Source organism: Stenella coeruleoalba (assembly GCF_951394435.1).
Source record: "Stenella coeruleoalba genome assembly, chromosome: 15".
Taxonomy (NCBI): domain Eukaryota; kingdom Metazoa; phylum Chordata; class Mammalia; order Artiodactyla; family Delphinidae; genus Stenella; species Stenella coeruleoalba.
In genome coordinates this window covers 15313823-15331993 of record NC_137161.1, presented here as the reverse complement: position 1 = coordinate 15331993, position 18171 = coordinate 15313823, and the positions used below count along the sequence as shown (strand labels likewise).

The 18171-nt window shown below is 39.6% G+C and overlaps 1 protein-coding gene across 2 annotated transcripts in view; it reads left to right on the top strand.

Annotated features, from left to right (window-relative positions):
* STK4 (serine/threonine kinase 4) overlaps nt 1-18171 on the top strand; it is a 92593-nt gene that overhangs the window by 52588 nt on the left and 21834 nt on the right. For both annotated transcript variants that reach the window (XM_079946493.1, XM_079946494.1), the window contains exon 10: nt 681-838. In XM_079946493.1, the coding sequence (XP_079802619.1) occupies nt 681-838 (158 nt within the window). The remainder of the gene's footprint in view (nt 1-680; nt 839-18171) is intronic.

The window sequence follows — 18171 nt, the reverse complement described above, 5'->3', positions numbered from 1 at the left end:
GCCCCGGTCCGGGAAGATCCCACATGCCGCAGAGCGGCTGGGCCTGTGAGCCATGGCCGCTGAGCCTGCGCCTCTGGAGCCTGTGCTCCGCAACGGGAGAGGCCACAACAGTGAAAGGCCCGCACACCGCCAAAAAAAAAAAAAAAAAAAGTTATATAATATTTCATGGAGTGGGTTGTGATTTACTTAGATTTTCTTTTTCATGCCTATTTTTCTCATTATTCAAATTAGATTATGATTTTGCCAAGGGAAATCAATCACTATGATATCATCCCCCCTTCCTGACTCTAATTCCTGTAGAACATATTATATATGTAAATGATTAATAAATATTTTGGCTTGCTTCTCAGTTTTCGGTCTAAATGTTATAGGAACTCTTTGCTATAGGGGATCCAAAAAGTATTACTTGTAGCTGATGTAGAGTTATTGCATCACTAAGTCTTCCCATTTAGAAAAAGGGACCCTGGGGGGGGCTATAATCCTCTGAAATTCTATGAAAAGTATTTTGAGTGAGCATTTGTGCTTTTTCCTATAGTTTTCACTAGAATCTTGAAGGACTCTTTATCTAACAAAAAGCCACTGATTCCATGACCTTAGCCCATCTGGAGACAGATCCATTTACTAAACTTATCTGAAATCTGAGATACTGTATTTCATCTTTTGTTTTTCTTGGTTTTCAGGAAGAGATGAGACCATGCAGCCTGCAAGACCATCTTTCCTTGAATACTTTGAACAAAAAGAAAAGGAAAATCAAATCAACAGCTTTGGCAAGAGTGTCCCTGGCCCACTGAAGAACTCTTCAGATTGGAAAGTTCCACAGGATGGAGACTATGAGTTCGTAAGTAGACTTGGAAGCAGATGGTCATGTCTGCGGGGGAAAGTTGTTTGAAATATCACACATCCAATTCTGTCATTTCACTGAAAGTGCAAAGTGCTTGAGCATTTTATTGTGCAGCTCACAGCTCCTCTAAACGCGCCTGGCGGCAGCTCCTGGACTAAGAGCCTCAGGAGTCTGAGACAACATTTTGACTGACATTTGAGCTGTTCCGAGGGCCCCCAGTTAATTAGTGGCATCTTTTTTGGTTTAGTAATTATTTATTCACTTGCCATTTTTCCTTTTATTGAGTTTGAATTTGTTAATGGTAAAAGAAATATTTAGTCATCCAGTGAAGATGCACTGTCTTTACTAGTTTATCTGGGATTGTGATTTTATATTTAAGAATTAGACTGGAGGGCAGTTAGCGCTATTTTGTAGTGTCTTTGTTGTTTGGCTAACCATTATCCTAATTTCAGTCTCTCTGAGAGGATTATTCTGGATTTTGTCCGAGGCTGGATATTACATAATTCCAAAGTTTCATAGGAAAAACAGGGTGTGTATTTCCTCTTTCTGCTGTGGAACATTTCTCCCTCAACCACGGACACTTGTTAATGTTCACAGAGATTTAATGTGTAGAGGCAGTAAAAAAAAAAAAATGTGCAAAAAAAAAAAAGCTAAGGAGTCTGCATTCCTTTTCTAGAAAAGGATTTTCTCTTTAGGAGTATTTAATTTTTACACTCTTAAATTCTGTCATAATTCTGTTGTTTATAAGAACTTAGTTTGCACATAGATTTGGATTTGGGGAGGCTCTCTAGTCCTGGCTTTCTCCTATCCTACTGACCGGTCTAGAGGAAATGATGTCATTCTTCCATAACATAGTTTCTGCTTTTGTTGAGTAACAGGAATGTCATAGTTTATACAACTAAACTGGTCCTTTTGAGGACCAGAATAATTCACCTGAGGTTATTTAACCGATTGGTCCCTGAACCCATGTTAGGACCCAGGTTCATTCGTTTTATCATCTGTTTGTTCACTCACTTATTTATTAGCTCTTTGAGTGCAGTATGTGCTTGACACTCTTCTAGGGATATAGTGGTGAACAGAACAGTCAAAAACTTATCCCTCTTGGAGGTTTCATTTTAGAAGAAGGAAAATAAGGAAGTAAAATGTTTAGTGTGTCAGATAGTGGTAAGTGTTGTAGCAAGTTTGAAGCAGGAAAAGGAGATTGGTGGGGAAGGGAAGGAGAGGGAGAGGGAGGGAGTGTGTGTGTGTGTGTAAATTTGTAGCAATTTAAAATAATGAGTTAAGGAAGTTCTCATTGGTAAGAAGATGAGAGAATGAACTTCGTGACTACCCAGAGAAGGAGCTTTCCAGGCAGCTGGAATAGCAAATGTAAAGGTCCTGAGGCAGGAACCTGCTTAGTGTGTTTGCAGAACAGTGAAGTGAATAGTATGTTTGGAATGGCATCAAGGGGATGTGTTGTAGCAGGAAATGAGATCAGAGATGTTATGGGGAGTCAGACAACGTTAGGGCTTTTGTGTAATAATAAGGACTTTAGCTTTTAGTCTGAGTGAAATGGAAAGCTACTGGCAAGATGTGACTTGATCCTACTTATGTTTTGAAAACACTGTATTGGTTGCTATATTAATGCACTACAGGAAGACTAGATTTTGTGAACACAGGTGTAGTGTTGTTACCTACTATATAGAAGAGGCCAAATATGGGGCACGTCTGCTGCCATTCCTCTCTTCTAGGTCTTTGGCATTCATATTTTCCACTGAGTCAGGATTCACCTTCAGAATCCTTCTTAACACAGTGTTCCAGGCCGACACTGTTAATCAGAGTAGACTCAGAGATTTGAATCTTCATGTTTGCGATTCCATGTTGCCTCTGTAGTTGTCGTGGACATCTTTGTAAGGGCTGATTTTCTCAGTTTAGTGAGTCTTTAGGTAAAGATGAAACAACTTCTGGGTACCAAATCACATCACCATTGTGATAGAATGCTTAAGAATCCTCAAATCTGTATTCCCAGGTCTAGTTAATGATCCTGAGATTCCAGTCACTTTAAGCTAATCATTAATTTGGGATCAGCAGTTCCAGTGTTTGAAGAATTCACTTCTCTCTGCCACAGCCTTCCCATACTAAGATCATTGCCAGAGAACTTATTTTGATAGGCAGGCTACTTATGCAAAGGGGCTTTAGTAGGTCTTTAGAGAGAGAGCTTTTTATCTGGGAAGGAGATGACTGTTGGAGGGAGCGGGCCCATGAGCACAGTGACTAGGTTAGCACATTGCCCAACCTGTATTATTCCTGGCTGGTGCAGGAGAAAGGTCCTGAGACTTATCAGAGGTTATAAACTGGCATCATCCAGCCCACACACCGTTTTTGTGTGTCCTCCACAGTATTTAAAAGTTTTAAATTAGTTGCCTATGTTTAAAAATTGAGAGCTTCTACATGAAATGTCGGAACTCCAGCTTCTTTTGAAAGCTTGGAAGAGCTGACCGTAAAAGACCTGCATTTTTGGTTGATGGCTGTCCGGAGCTGAGTAGCAGCTGCCTCTTCGGGTCTGACCTCTCTAGTTCTCCTCAAGATCTGATCGACTTCACTCACTTGTATTAAGTATCTAACCTGTCTGGCATTTTTAGGACATTTGATCTGGGGACTTGTGCTCTAAATCATTTGGATTTGTATATGTCCACAGTGTGTCTGAGCCAACCCATCCTGACATATAAAATTTTATTCTAATTTTACCTTGAAAATTTCAGGAGAATTTATTTTAAAATTCTCTTTTAAGAGAATTTCAAGATAAACAATGAAAGACAGTTGAGGTGGAGTATATATGAGCTACTACACCAAAAAGTTCCAAAGAGCAGATGAAAACTATTTTTAATGCCTTGATATTCTTGCTGTATCACCTTCATCCCAAATCAAGCATTTAAAATAATAGTCTCAAAGAGTGTTTCCCAAAGTGTGATTCCCAGGCCAGCAGTGTCAGCATCACCTGGAAACCTGTTGGAAATGGTTTCTCAGGCCACACCCGAGACACACTAAATCAGAATCTCTGGAGACAGCGCCCAGTAATCTGTGTTTTAACCTACCTTATGCATGATCCTAACCTGCTAAATTCACATAAATTTCTTCTTTCTTTCCTGTTAGGTACTATAGAAATTCTAAAATCACATGTATTCGTATTTTATTAACATTGCATGACTTTAAAATTTCCTTTTTACTCCCCTTTTGAGTCTCCTGTACTCTTATTGGAGGTACCAAAGCAGTACCGAAAATCAGGAAAATGTACATTTGAAAGTGACATCTGGCATAGAAGGAACCAGTTTGTTGAGTGAACAAAGTGTTCTGAGTAACCTCACTAAGCTTGAAGAAGGATGTGTGTCAGACTAGCCGTCCTGTTCCCCCCAGCCATCTCTTACAGACTTTCTGATTTCCCAGCGGGCAGTATTTAGTTATAAAGAAGATATTCTCTTTCTTCCTGTGAAGGCAATTGCTATTTTGAAATGAAACTTTTTGCCCAAAATGGCAAATGGGAAGTAACTAAATCATCAACAGTGGCAGAACTTGATACTGACAAAAAACTTCATATTTTCATCTGAAACTGAATTCTTGTTGCATTTCTAAAATTGAATTGCCTTATTTGCCAAATTGAAAAAGCAACAAAGATTTCCTTTAATTTTTGAGGCATATTAAAGTGTAAATAAAAAGTGCTTGCAAATGCAATATTCTCTCCAATTAGTATTTCATAGTCTATAAACAGATGCATTTTTGGAAATGAATGTTGCTTTTATGAGAATTCAAACCCTCCCATTTTGCCATCGTAAAGCCACGAAAAGCTGTCAGCTTAAACCCACTTTGGCTCATAGATCTTCCAAAAACACACTGTAATATTTTTGTCTGAGAAGGCTTAGTACCAAGAGGGTGAACAAAACAGACAAGACCCAGGCTCTCCTGGAGTTGACTGTGGTGAGGGAAACAGACCTTAAGTCAGGTAATATACCAGTTCAGGTAATAGTGGCTATTTAAAAAAAAAAAGCACAGTAAGAGAGTGATGAACAATGATATTCAGCAAGACCTGAATAAAGAGGGGAAGCCAGGCATGGGAAGGGGGAGGGAAGAAGTACAAAGTCTGAAGCAGGACACGGTGAGTGTATGTAAGGAGCAGAATGACACACAGGGTAGCAGTCCATCATAAACACATCAGTAATCCCAATACACACGAGTGCATTAAAATCACTGCACTCGTGAATGTGGAGACTCTGGATAAAATAATAGTCTGGATAAAATAACTCTGGATAAAAATAACAGTCAAAATTCAGCAAAATACTGTTTATAAGAGATATAGCTAAAAGAAAATATCACCAAAAAGTTTAAAACAGAGGAATGGAAAAAGATACGGTAGGCAAATATTCCTAAAAGAAAGTCGGTGAAACAATATTAATATCAGATAAGATAGAATCCAAGACAAAGGAACATTACCTGGGAAAGGGGCATATTTTAAGTTGCTAAAAGGTGTGCTTGATCCAGAGGACAAAAGTCATGAACCTATACAAAGCATATATATTTATCCCAAACCAATAGAAGTACAAGGAGCAATGAGAAAACTGCAGTCATAGTTGATGGCTTACATATTCTTCTCTCAAAATTTGATACTTCTGTTAGATAAAAAACCAAAACTAACACAATGAACACGGTTGATAAAACAGAAAATAGGAACACTTTTCAAATATTCGTGAAAATTTTAAAACATATATGGAATATTCACAAAATTTGACTATATTTTAAAGTGCTTGAAAAAAATCTCAGTACAGAAGTCATCCAGGCCACATTCACCAACTATAATAAATAAAATTGGAAATTAACAAGAATAAAGTAGCCAAAGCCACTTTATTACACTTGGAAATGTAAAAGTATATTTCTGAATAATTCTTGTTTTAAAGATAAAATCAAAACAGAAATTGTAAAATGTTGAGAAATGAATTATAAGAACCGCACAAAATCCAGATCACTGTCATTTAAACCTGTGGGATGAAGCAAAAACGGTATTCATAGGAAGATTCATAGCCTTAATTGTATTTTCTTTTTAGAATACAAGAAAGATTGTAAATAAGACAAAAATAAAGGTAAAAGCAGAATTTAATGAAATAGAAAACAAACAAAATTTGGGTCAGTAAAACCAAAAGTTGGTTCTTTGAAAGGAACCGACATTTGGCAGAATTGATCAAATTAAAAAGGAAGAAGATACCCTAAACTATAGTAGAGGAAAGGGGAGAGAATGTTACTAGAGATAGAACAATGTAAGAATGGGGAGAGAATATTATTGTTTAAAATTTTATATCATTATATTTGAGAACCTAGATAACCAGATGTTTAAACATTATACCATAGTTAGTTCCTATATGGAAGTGTAATTGCATAAAAATATCCAAGATACTTTTGAAAAAGAAGACAATGAGGTTGGATTTATGTGTACAACACCACAATAACAAAAGCATTGCGATATTGCCAGAAGAAAACACAGATCAATGGTAAGAGGATAGAGCTGAGAAATATACCTGTGTAGGGCTTCCCTGGTGGCGCAGTGGTTGGGAGTCCGCCTGCCGATGCAGGGGACACGGGTTCGTGCCCCGCTCCGGGAAGATCCCACATGCCGCGGAGCGGCTGGGCCCGTGAGCCATGGCCGCTGAGCCTGCACATCCGGAGCCTGTGCTCCGCAACGGGAGAGGCCACAACAGTGAGAGGCCCGCGTACCGCAAAAAAAAAAAAAAAAATTAAAAAAAAAGAAATATACCTGTGTATATTATAGGAATTTATTATATAATAATGATAAAATGCAGAATAATGCAAGCTGTGTGATACCATTTGTGTAAATTTTTAAAAAACTGCAAACCATGCTACATATTTCTGTTACGTACATATGCAACTGTATAGATAAAAAAGATAGGATATAAAACTACTTGATAAGAGTCACTGCCTTTGAGGAGAAGAACTTCAGTTTTAACTTTTTAAAGTGGGAATATATTACAATATTAACATATTACTCGCTTAAATTAAAAAAAAATAGAGTGAGATATGTTTTTTTTAATTCTATCAATACTTAGATTTCCCTGGTTTTAGTCTAAATGGAATTAGCCAGAGCTTCTGCAGACCTAGATGAACCACAGTACTTTTCAATCTTACTAACTTTGCAAGGATTGCTGATTATCAGCTCTTGGTATATTAGGTTTTGGAGCAAGTTCCCTATTTATTCAAATAAAGTTGTCTCCAGATTTCTTATGACTTATTCTTTAAAAAGAGTTGGTAATAGCTGGCCCCCACTTACTAATTCACCCTCTGGACACTGAAGTCCTCTTTGTGTGAACAGCCAAGACTGTAAGATCCTTGACGGCTGGGATTTTTACTCATCTCTGTATTCCTAACACCTTGCAATTGCCTAGCTTATTGTTAGTACATACTTTTCAGTTAAACTCAGAGGCAGTCTCTGGATTAATTCAACATATTTAGTCACTACCCTGAGAAAGTACATAGCGTAGCAGAAAAGACAATCAATTAATTTTGATACCTTGTGCTAATAATAGCTTACATTTATTGAGAACTTACTTTGTGCCAGGCATTGGTGTAAGATTCTTTAAGTATATTAGCTCAGTCCTTATAACCATCGCAGGAGGTAGGCACTATTATTGCCATTTTATGGGTGAGAACACTGAGTCTTAAAGGGAGTAAGTACTTGAATAAAGTTATACAGATAGCAAATGGCACAGCAGGGATTTGGCTCTAGAGCCTAGACTCTGAACCACCTACACTTTATGGCCTCTCTCTAGATATTCTGGTAAATTCTGTCCATAAAGTACATATAAAAACGTGTAGTAGGAGCCCAGAAGAGAGAGCAAGAACTTCAGTACAAAGAACCCCAGGGGAGGCATCAAGAAGTCTCATTTGAAGTGTATTTTGGGTTTTTTTGTTCGTTTTTTGTTTTTTAAAATTTAATTAATTAATTTTTGGCTGCGTTGGGTCTTCGTTGCTGCGTGGGGGCTACTCTTGGTTAAAGTGCAGGGGCTTCTCGTTGCGGTGGCTTCTTTTGTCGTGGAGCATGGGCTTTAGGCGTGCAGGCTACAGTAGTTGTGGCTCACGGGCTCTAGAGCGCAGGTTCAGTAGTTGTGGCGCATGGGCTTAGTTGCTCCGCAGCATGTGGGATCTTCCTGGACCAGGGCTCAAACCCGTGTTCTCAACCACTGCGCCACCAGGGAAGCCCTTGAAGTGTGTTTTGAAAGATGAATAGGAATTCTCGAGCTAGAGAAGGTGGGAAAGGACATTGTAAGCACAGAGACAGAGAGAGGGAAGTGTGTGTGTGGAGGCATTAAGGGATGTGGAATGGCCAGGAAGTCCTAAGTAATGGTGTTTGGAATCTAGGGGCGTGGGTGTGTGAGGAAGGGGGGAGGGGGCGATGGTGAGCCCTTCAGGTGAAGTAAATTAGTGCCCAGTGTGCCCTTATTTTGGGGGGGGATATATTTAGTACACTTTTAGATTTTTCCTTGATGTATCAGAGAAATTAAAAATAGAATCCTAATGCAGCACAAAGAGCTAAGCTAACATCCCCCTGAAGTTGTGTGATAATGGGTCCATCAGGATATAAAACCACCAAACTGTTAACTCAAAATTAATTTGATAAAAGTAACAGAACCTGAACAAGATTGATTGTTTGGGTTGCGTGGATAGTTACAAGCCATTCAGATGGCTTTTTGTGGTAGGGAAGGATAAACTTTAGCACTGAGTTTTTCCCTGGAGGGAAAAAGCCTATGATTTTATGAGACTTTATCGTAACCATTCTTTCCTAGATCAGGGCTCCAAACAAGATTTATTTGGGGGCTTCCCTGGTGGCGCGGTGGTTGAGAGTCCGCCTGCCGTTGCATGGGACATGGGTTCGTGCCCCCGTCCAGGAAGATCCCACATGCAGCGGAGCGTCTGGGCCCGTGAGCCATGGCCGCTGAGCCTGCGCGTCCGGAGCCTGTGCTCCGCAACGGGAGAGGCCACAGCAGTGAGAGGCCCGCGTACCGCAAAAAAAAAAAAGGATTTATTTGGGTTTTTATTATGAAGCTTTACTGAATTGTCAGGGCATAATCAAGTACTCATTTTTTATTAGATGACACTTTTTGCTTTTGGCTGTACACTTTAGAAAGTAGACATTTGGTGGGAGATGAGAATTATTGCTACCTTATTTATAATTTAAACTTACGATTGATATGGTGGCAGAAACGTTTTATTTACTCATGTTTACATTACTACTCTTAAGGGTGCATCTTATGCTTTCAGGGAACCCAAGTATCTACAACTTGAAACTTTATCTGCCGTTTTGTAGAAACAAAAGAAACACTCCCCAAACGTCTGTCTTTTATTGTCCATTTATTTTAAGATGAGTTTTAAAAACGCACATCCTTAAATATCCCAGCCTCCATTAGTAAGATAGAATGTAATGAATTCCCATCACTCGGCTATAACAATCATCAACTCGTGGCTATTTTTATTTTATCTAATCCTCCTCTGCCGCTGTTCACCACTCCTACCACATGGTTATTCTGAAGCAAATCCCAGGCATATTTCGTTTTAAATATTTCCACACATACCTATAAAAGAGTAAAGATCCCTTTACAAAAACATAACCACAATACCATCATCATACCTTTAAAAATTAAGAATAATAATTCTTTAATCCCATAAAATACCTTGTCGATGTTCGGTTTTCCCCAGTCATCTCATGCTATTTTCTCATTTGCTTTCTGATTTTAGATACTGCTTTTTATTGTTTCTCTTTATAATTATACAAACTAATTCGTTCCAAAGGCAAGCTACAAAACAAAGTTATTCAGATTTGGCTTCTGTCCCTATTCCCTCTGCTTTGTTTCCTCCTTTTTTGTTGTTTCATTTTGGTTATATGTATACAGTCATCCCTCAGCATCCGTGGGGCATTGGTTCCAGGAGCTGCAACACATGGCAAAATCGGAGGATGCTGAAGTCCCATAGTTGGCCCTCTATGCCTGTGAGTTCTGCATCTGTGGATTCAGCCAACTGTGGATGATCCGTGGAGGGCCAACTGTATACAAATACATGTATGTTTGTACTCCCATTCATAGGTAAGAAGTGTGCTGTACACACTTTAATCTGCCTTTCTGTTTTCACTTAACTGTATGTCCTAGGAATCACTCCACAGAAGTATATAGGGATATTCATTACTTTTTTCCCTGATGCTTAGTATTCTGTTGTGAAGATGTACAGTAGTTTATTCAGCCAGTCCTCTGTTGATAGACAAGCGGGTTGTTTGTAGTGGTTTTCAGGTTGATCACTTCATAAACCTATTCATAAACAGAGATTGAAACTTTTTATAATTGCTACCTTTGTTTTTTAACGTAGCTGTAGCCTTTCAGTTTTGAGAAGCGAGTTACATACTTTAAGTCTCTGTAGCTTTTTTTTTTTCTTTTTTGTAGTTATGTTGTCTTTTGTTTCACTAGCAATGAGTAGATTGATTCAGTGGTATCCCTCTGCTACAATCTGGTGCTGGTTATATAAACTAACTAGGCTCTGCTTGAGTCATAAACCCTGTGTCACAGGAGTGTGCGTAATCATATCCCCGCAAACATTGTTAGATGCTCCAGGTATCCAAATGTTGCCAGGTTGGTATTAAGAACCAAAAGAATCCCTGGAGGCCTGGGATTCCTAATTGCTGTAATCAGAACCTGAAATTTCTTAAGTTTGAATCTCATTACAACTGAAGCCAGATTTGGGTCAGTTACTTTAATTTTGCTAAATTTGAAGTCAGAAAAGAAAAAGAAAAACAACTCTACGTTTAGTATTATTTACTCATCATCAATCAGAAGCTTCCAAACATTTTGAAATGTAAATTAGTTATTAATCTAGAAAGCAGAGCTTTCCATTTTCAGTTGAGGTGAGTGTAAATTATTTTTCTTACTGCCGAATCCACAGCCATGACATTGAATTGTGGTCTCATTTACCTAGACCTATCTTTTTTCACTCTTCTTCCTTTGAGCTGTCAGATTCTTTCTTCAGTCTTTCTTCTTCGCTTCCCCTCCCTTTTTTTTTCTCACACGGACTCTCGGCAGGTCAGTAATCTATATTCCTGGGACATGAAATGTTGAGAAGATAGGGAAAAGGTTTATGCCAGTTTTCTCACCCCCATCCAAAGGCAGGATCTCTATTAGAGTTTTGAAAGTAGTATTTGCTTTTGTAGCCTAGTACCTCTGAAAGAAAAATGATGATGTAGGACTCTTTTCATTCCTCGAGATATAGTACTTACATCATTTCCCTCCCCAAATGTCACCATATTTACTTAAAAATCCCGATGCTTCATCACTCAAGCGAAATACAGCAGAATTGAGCATCTTTTGTCTTTGATGACATGTTCACTCCAAGCACCAATAATTCTGAATGGAAGGCGTGTCTCTTTTTCTTTCTTCATCTCACTATTGGAGTTCGATGCTGATGTTACTGAGATTTTGAGCTGCCAGTGTAAGGAAGAAGAGGTATTGAGAAGATGATTCAGTGAGGAGAAGGCTGATTGATGGTAATTTACTGTATTGTAAAGGCACAACTCATTGGGTGTATTGATTGTTCTCTACGTCCAAGTTTTTGTAAAGGAAAATATGAGATTTCACATTTATTTAGAGGGTCTTATAAGGTTGTAGTCGGGTCTATTTCTAAGGAAATATATTATGCCTGTGTGTACTAAGTGACTACTGTTTTGGTTGAGGTGGTGTGTATGCCTGGGTAGTTTAGATCGCTACAGTCAGACTGTTAGGTTTCTTATCCTGACTTTACCATTTATTGAGTACTTTAGGGCCAGTTTCTTCTCCCTGTGCCTCAGTTTCCTCACTGTAAAATGGAGATAATACTGCTACCTATAGGATAGATTTTGTGTGTGAGTGAGAATTAAGTGTGGTAATGCATATAAAGTGCCTTCAACATAATAGGCATTTCATAAACGTTAACTTCCCCTCCTTCTCCCTTCCTTTCCTGAAGCACCGTCGATGAAGTAAATTTCAGTAACCTAAACCCCTTTCCCCACTGATTTGCCGTTGACTTTCATTATAAAACCAGAGGTACATTCCCAAAGAAAACTTGCTCCCAAAGAGGCTGATTTAAAACTGCTCTAAAAGAGAGGAATCAGAACTATTACAGCTGGAAATTGATTACCCAAAGTGGTCATGGGTATCATTTTTAGAACTTCTCAATGCTTTCTTTTTTTTATTATTTTATTTATTTATTTATTTTACATCTTTATTGGAGTATAATTGCTTTACAGTGTTGTGTTAGTTTCTGCTGTATAACAAAGTGAATCAGCTATACGTATACATATATCCCCACATCCCCTCCCTCTTGCATCTCCCTCCTACCCTCCCTATCCCACCCCTCTAGGCGGTCACACAGCACCGAGCTGATCTCAGTGCTTTCTTGCTTTCCCTTACTTCTCTGTTCCATATGGCTTTCCTTTGTACCCACCCCCCATTTCATAAACTATTAACATTACTGATATTTTTCAAATCACACTGACTACTTCCACTGCAGCACACACTTTTCACCAATAGATGCCACCCTCTCACTTCTTGTGTGCCCAGCTTCCTGGGTAGAATGATTTCCTTGTGATACAGAGAGGTTGCCAGCTGTGTAAAATTAATGATAACATTCCTTCATCAACCTGAGAGTTGGACGTTGCTTGAAAATAGGTGTACCTTGTAACTTAGACTAGTAGAATGAACATCAGATTATGTCAGAAGAGGGTTGAACGGCCCTGGCTTTAGCTGGGAGCTGGGATGAGTGACTTTTCTCTTTCAGGTTTGTGTTTCAGGTTTGCGGTATGTAAAAATCAAGCATAATTCCGACTGTCCTGCTTTTCCTCCATGGTTAGAGGAAGGATCAAATGAAACGTCAGTTGGGGTTATTTGAACCAAGTTTATTTTTAGAACGATGATAGAATTCTATTAGCTGAGGATTGTAAAGCTGTTTATGTTTGCTTTTGGTTCATTGTGTATTAGTATTGTTGCTTATTTTATTATTATTTTACTTTTTATTTTACCTTTGTAAAAAAAAGAATTAGATCTTTGAACAAGAACCGATAATCCAGAGACAAAGCCAAAGGAGCCGTTAAGCCCGTTAAGCCCAGACTCCTGGAATGCGTCTGTTTGCTGATGACAGTAATGCCATCACATTAGGTTAATACAGCATTTAATAGAGTTAAAGGTGCATTCGTATTTTCCTCTTTAACTTGGTGATTCTTACAGTGTACCTGTGAGAGGGGCAAGAGGAGGGTCTTATCCCATTTATAGTTTGAGGATCTGAAATCCAGACATAAAAAGGCAACTTTCCTACTTTAATGCCAGAATCAGGTCTAGAACCCAAATCCCCAGGTTGCTTCCTGTCTCTGTTAACTCTTGGCTATTTTCTCACAGGAAAAACAAAACGAACTGTGCGCTCCAGTGACATACTAGATACTTATTTAACTTTACAAAGCAGATGAAAGAATCTTCTTTCAGAAAATACGTGATGGGGGTTCTAGTGACCAGGAAGAATGGTTTCAGGTTTATCGAGTCTTAGTGGGAATTTTGTAATAGTAAGAGAGTACTTATTATTGACCCGAATGATTTTTTTCATGCTTATTCAGAACACAATGTAGATTGACAGGCTTTGCATTTCATCAATTATTTACATAAGTAATTCCCCTTGTCGGAACAATGTAATTTTTACCTTCTTTTGATGTTCTTTATTATTTACTTTGTAACCGTGGGTTTTACAGTAGTTGTGATGTTGTTCAGGAAAAGTCATGCTCACTATAAAAAGGCATTATTATTTTAAGAACACTTTGAGTTTTGACCAACTATAACCTCTGTGAAAACAAAGGTATCAATTGTAGAGGAGTCTTAATGGCTACAGCAAACACTTGATATGCCCTCTGGTGATATCTCTGTCACAAAGTGCCTATCGGTCTCATTCAGGCACTTATTCCCGAAATTTTCCCCCCTCATACCCTGTTATCTATTCAATATTAGTTTTTCTGTAAATTTACTCTTCTTACCTTAGTGGTAGACATTGAATATTTTTAGTAATTTTTTAATTAATTTTTTTTAAAAAATTTATACAATTTTTAAAGGTTCTACTTCATTTACAGTTATTAAAATATTGGCTGTATTCCCTGTGTTTTACAATGCATCCTTGTAGCCTGTCTTACACCCAGATAGTTTGTACCTCCCACTCCAGTAATCTTCATATTGCTTGCTCGTTATCTTGTCTTCTTTTCCCTCCCACCTTCTGTATTTATTTTATTATTATTATTTGTGTGTGTGTGATAAGAACTCTTTATTAACATAAGAGCGACCCTACTGGCAAATTTTTACGTATATACAATACAGGATCGTTTGCTGTAAGCACCGTGCAGCATGGTGGATCTCTAAGACTTATTCATCTTGTATCCCTGAACTTGGTACCCTCTGACTAATACCTCCCCATTTCGCCATTTGTCTTATTTTAAATTTTACTGGCAGGGACACTTGCTCTTTTCAAGTTGTAGAATTTGAGAAGAACTGATGAAAATAGCAGTTACTGGGTGCTAACCGTGTGTTGGGTTCCTGCAGAAGTCTTGTCCCGTTTGCCTCTCACAGCATCCTGGCGCAGAAGCTCCCACTCGTTGACAGAGAGGCTCAGAGACTCTGACTTACGGGTACCCGCCTGCCCATCCCCCCACGGCACGTGATTCATGGGTGACGAAGCTAGGCTTTCGATTTAAGTTTTCTGATGGTCAAGACCATAGTTTTTCTAAGAATAACACGCTTCTGTGGTGAGAAGTGTCACACACGTGCTGATGGTGAGTGATCATCTGATTCAGGGGCTGAATTGTCTTTCCCTGAGGGGCCCAGCACTTGGCAAATCGCCGTGGTACACAGGTACTCAGAATGTGTCATCTGATTACGTTGTTCGAACCCGTTGTGCCTTCTCTGACAACCTTTCCAAATCTCTTCACATTTTCTTCCTGTGATACCCATTCATCCGTGTGTATAGGAGCATGTTAATCACCTTGCAAAATTGTTAGATGTGAAATTTAAGTTTTGTTCCCCTTCTGTAGTACGTGTTAGTAGAAAACATTGATTGGAACAGCAGTGTGGGGAATCCCCTAGATCAGAGTTGGATGAGGAATGCAAAGCATCTAGCAAAGTGCCTGGCATTCCTGCTCTACAATTAATATGTTGGTTCCTTTCAGAGCGAGAGCTTGGATATCATTAAAGAGAGCAGTGGGCTGGTAATCAGATCTCGGTTCTGATAGTAACTAGCTTTGTGTCCTTACGCAAGCCACCTAATCTTTCTGGGGCTCTCGGTTTTTCATCTACTAAGTAAAAGTGAGATGAAAAAGTCTTCAAGAGCCCTCAAGTTCTCTCAGCCTTTGTTCACTAATCTTTAAGATGGAAACAATGCATACCTGTCAGAGGGTTTATTTGAGCTGGAAAGAGATAGCCTGTGTAAAGCACATAAAAGATGCTCAGTATATGGAATTTTTTTTTTTCCTCTGTCCTTTTACAATGTGGGGAGGTGCTCTGGACACCCTGGAGACCAAAATGAGCACAGGAGGCAGGATAACATGCTGACCGAGAGCCAGACACACCTGGATTCAGTCCTGGCTTCACTGTTGAGGGGATCTTTAACTCTAGGCCAGTCCCTTAACCTAGAATGAAGATACTAATCATACTTACCTCGGGCTTATTGAGAAGATTAAATTAGAAAAGGCTTTTAAAGTGTTTAACAGAGTGCCTGACCCATAGTAGGCATTTGGTAAATTTTGTATTCGTGTGTAAGACAGGTGGGAGAGATGAACTACCAGGGCAAAAGAGTTAAAAATGACGAGGTAGGTCGCCCCAGACAAGAGAGGCAGGAGGCAAGCCCAAAGCTCATTTCACAGCTCTGTCGAGGGCCCTGCTGCTGTGGCTCCCCCCTCCTAGTTAAGTGGTGTTTGCTTCAAAGTATTTATTTAACACCTGAAATGAGCTTAATTCTGTTGAGGCTTTCTTGTTCATGGGGTTTAAATATCAAACTTACTGATTCCTACAGACGTTGTGTGTTTTCTCTGGTGAGATTTCTCCCCTTCTGTGCCTACCTGGGAGCTGTAGGACCTGGAAAGTCCTCACATCGGCGTTCTTTTTCAAAACAGTTTTGATCCGGATGGGTGTGCTTGTTGGTATAAAATAGCTCGTGTGTGTGTGTGTGTGTGTGTGTGTGTGTGTGTGTGTGTGAAAGAGAGAGAGAGAAAGAGAAAATGAGATGAGAAAGACGCAAGACAGACCAATAGAGAGCCGTATCTGGGAGCCATCACCTGTCGAGTGTTCCTGCCTGTATAGCTGAATTTGCATTGCACACATCGGATTAAAGGGTGGCCGGCTGCTGGAAGAAGAGCAAACTCGTATCTACTTTTTTTTTTTTTTTGCGGTACGCGGGCCTCTCACCATTGTGGCCTCTCCCGTTGCGGAGCACAGGCTCCGGACGCGCAGGCTCAGTGGCCATGGCTCATGGGCCCAGCCGCTCTGCGGCATGTGGGATCCTCCCAGACCGGGGCACGAACCCGTGTCCCCTGCATCAGCAGGCAAATATGGATGTATCCCTTTTAAAAATCTTATCTTTATTCCTTTTTTTAAAACTAGACTTTTTATTTTGAGATAACTATAGATTCACATGTAGTTGTAAGAAATAATACAGAGAGATCCTGTGTACTCTATACCCAGTTGCCCCATTGGTAACATCTTGCAAAATCATAGCATAGTTTCACAACCAGGATATTGACATTCATCCGTCAAGAGTGAAAGAACAGTTCCATCACCACAAGGATTCCTCCTGTTGGCTTTTATAGGTACACCCTCCCACCCCATTTCCTAACACGTGGCAACGACAAATCTGTTCTCCGTTTGGTGTATCTGAGAGTTTAAAAAATCTTGGGGGAGCAGTGTCTAAAATGAAGTAAATCGAGGAATTGGTTGTCTTCTCCCAAGTGTTAATATTCCCAGATACGGCAGGACCAAGCATAAAGTTGTTTTCACTGGGAAGAAATGTTCCATTCCAGATTCAGATGGACATTTTCTACTTTTGACATGCTGCTGAGACTGTAATTATAAACTACAACCATTCTAGAATGGATTTAAACCAGTTCCTGGGATGAATTAAGACCTTGTGATAAAATACCATATATCATCTGTCACATTATCTGTGGCAACCCTTCTCTGTGCCAGATTGGTTAATGAGGGCAACAGCTGCCCAGAAGTTTATTGCTGAAGGAATGCTTAACAGTGGTACTGTGAGCTCAGCACTTTATGCGAGAATTTTCAGAAATCGCGCTTGAGTTCCCGGAATTTGATCAGTTTTACGTACAGTTATATAGAAGGTATGTGATTTGGAGGAGTTTGCCTTCTTTCATTCGCACGACCTCTCCTCCCATCTCAGTTTTTTTCTTGTGGAAAATGAAAATCCCACGGGATAAGCCTTATTCCCTGACTACTGGCCTTCCACCCATCCGTGCCTTCCCCTTCTCCTGGCTACCTTCTGTTCCTGGGCCTGTTCAACGAGGCAGAATGACCGTAGCCTCAAGGAAACGTGTAGACTAGATGACCTTTAAGGTTCTGTCTTATCCTGGGAGCCAGTGATGCTGCATCAATGAACTCTTCTGTAGCTCCTCCAGTGTGACGGGTAGGTGAGCATCCCACATTCACAGTGAGGGGAGAGACCAGGCTGTAGGATGTACCCCGTGGCCGTGGATTACACATCTAACCCTGAGGGGCCATGGGGACTGGGGAAAGGAGAGCCAGTTTGGCTGTGGCACACATAATTTTTACAATTTGAATTACCGAAAAGGGTCTGAGCTCTCCAGTTCACCACGGACTGCACCACTTCCTGTTTCCCTGTATCAAAACTGGCCCATTGAGCTCATTTACCTTGCCTGTGCCGGCCCCTAAAAACAGCTGCGTTTATGACCTCTGATTTAAGCAATCCCCAAATCGTGGACCTTTAGGTGGCTTCCGGCTTTTTAATATTAAACATTGTTTTAATGAACCACCTTTGCACAATACATATGTCCTTAGAGTTAATCCCTGCAAGAACACTTGGGTCAAACTTTGGGTCAAATTTAAGACTGTGATACCGATGGTCAAATCCCCCTGTCGTTTTGGTGTCTGAATTGTCAGTTTGTGTTATTTATCTAATTATCCTTGGAATTCTTATTTTCCTATTGATTTCAAAGAGTTCTTCATATATCAAGTGAGATTATGAACCTTTAAAGATATTTTCCCAGTTTTTAAAAACTTTATATAACG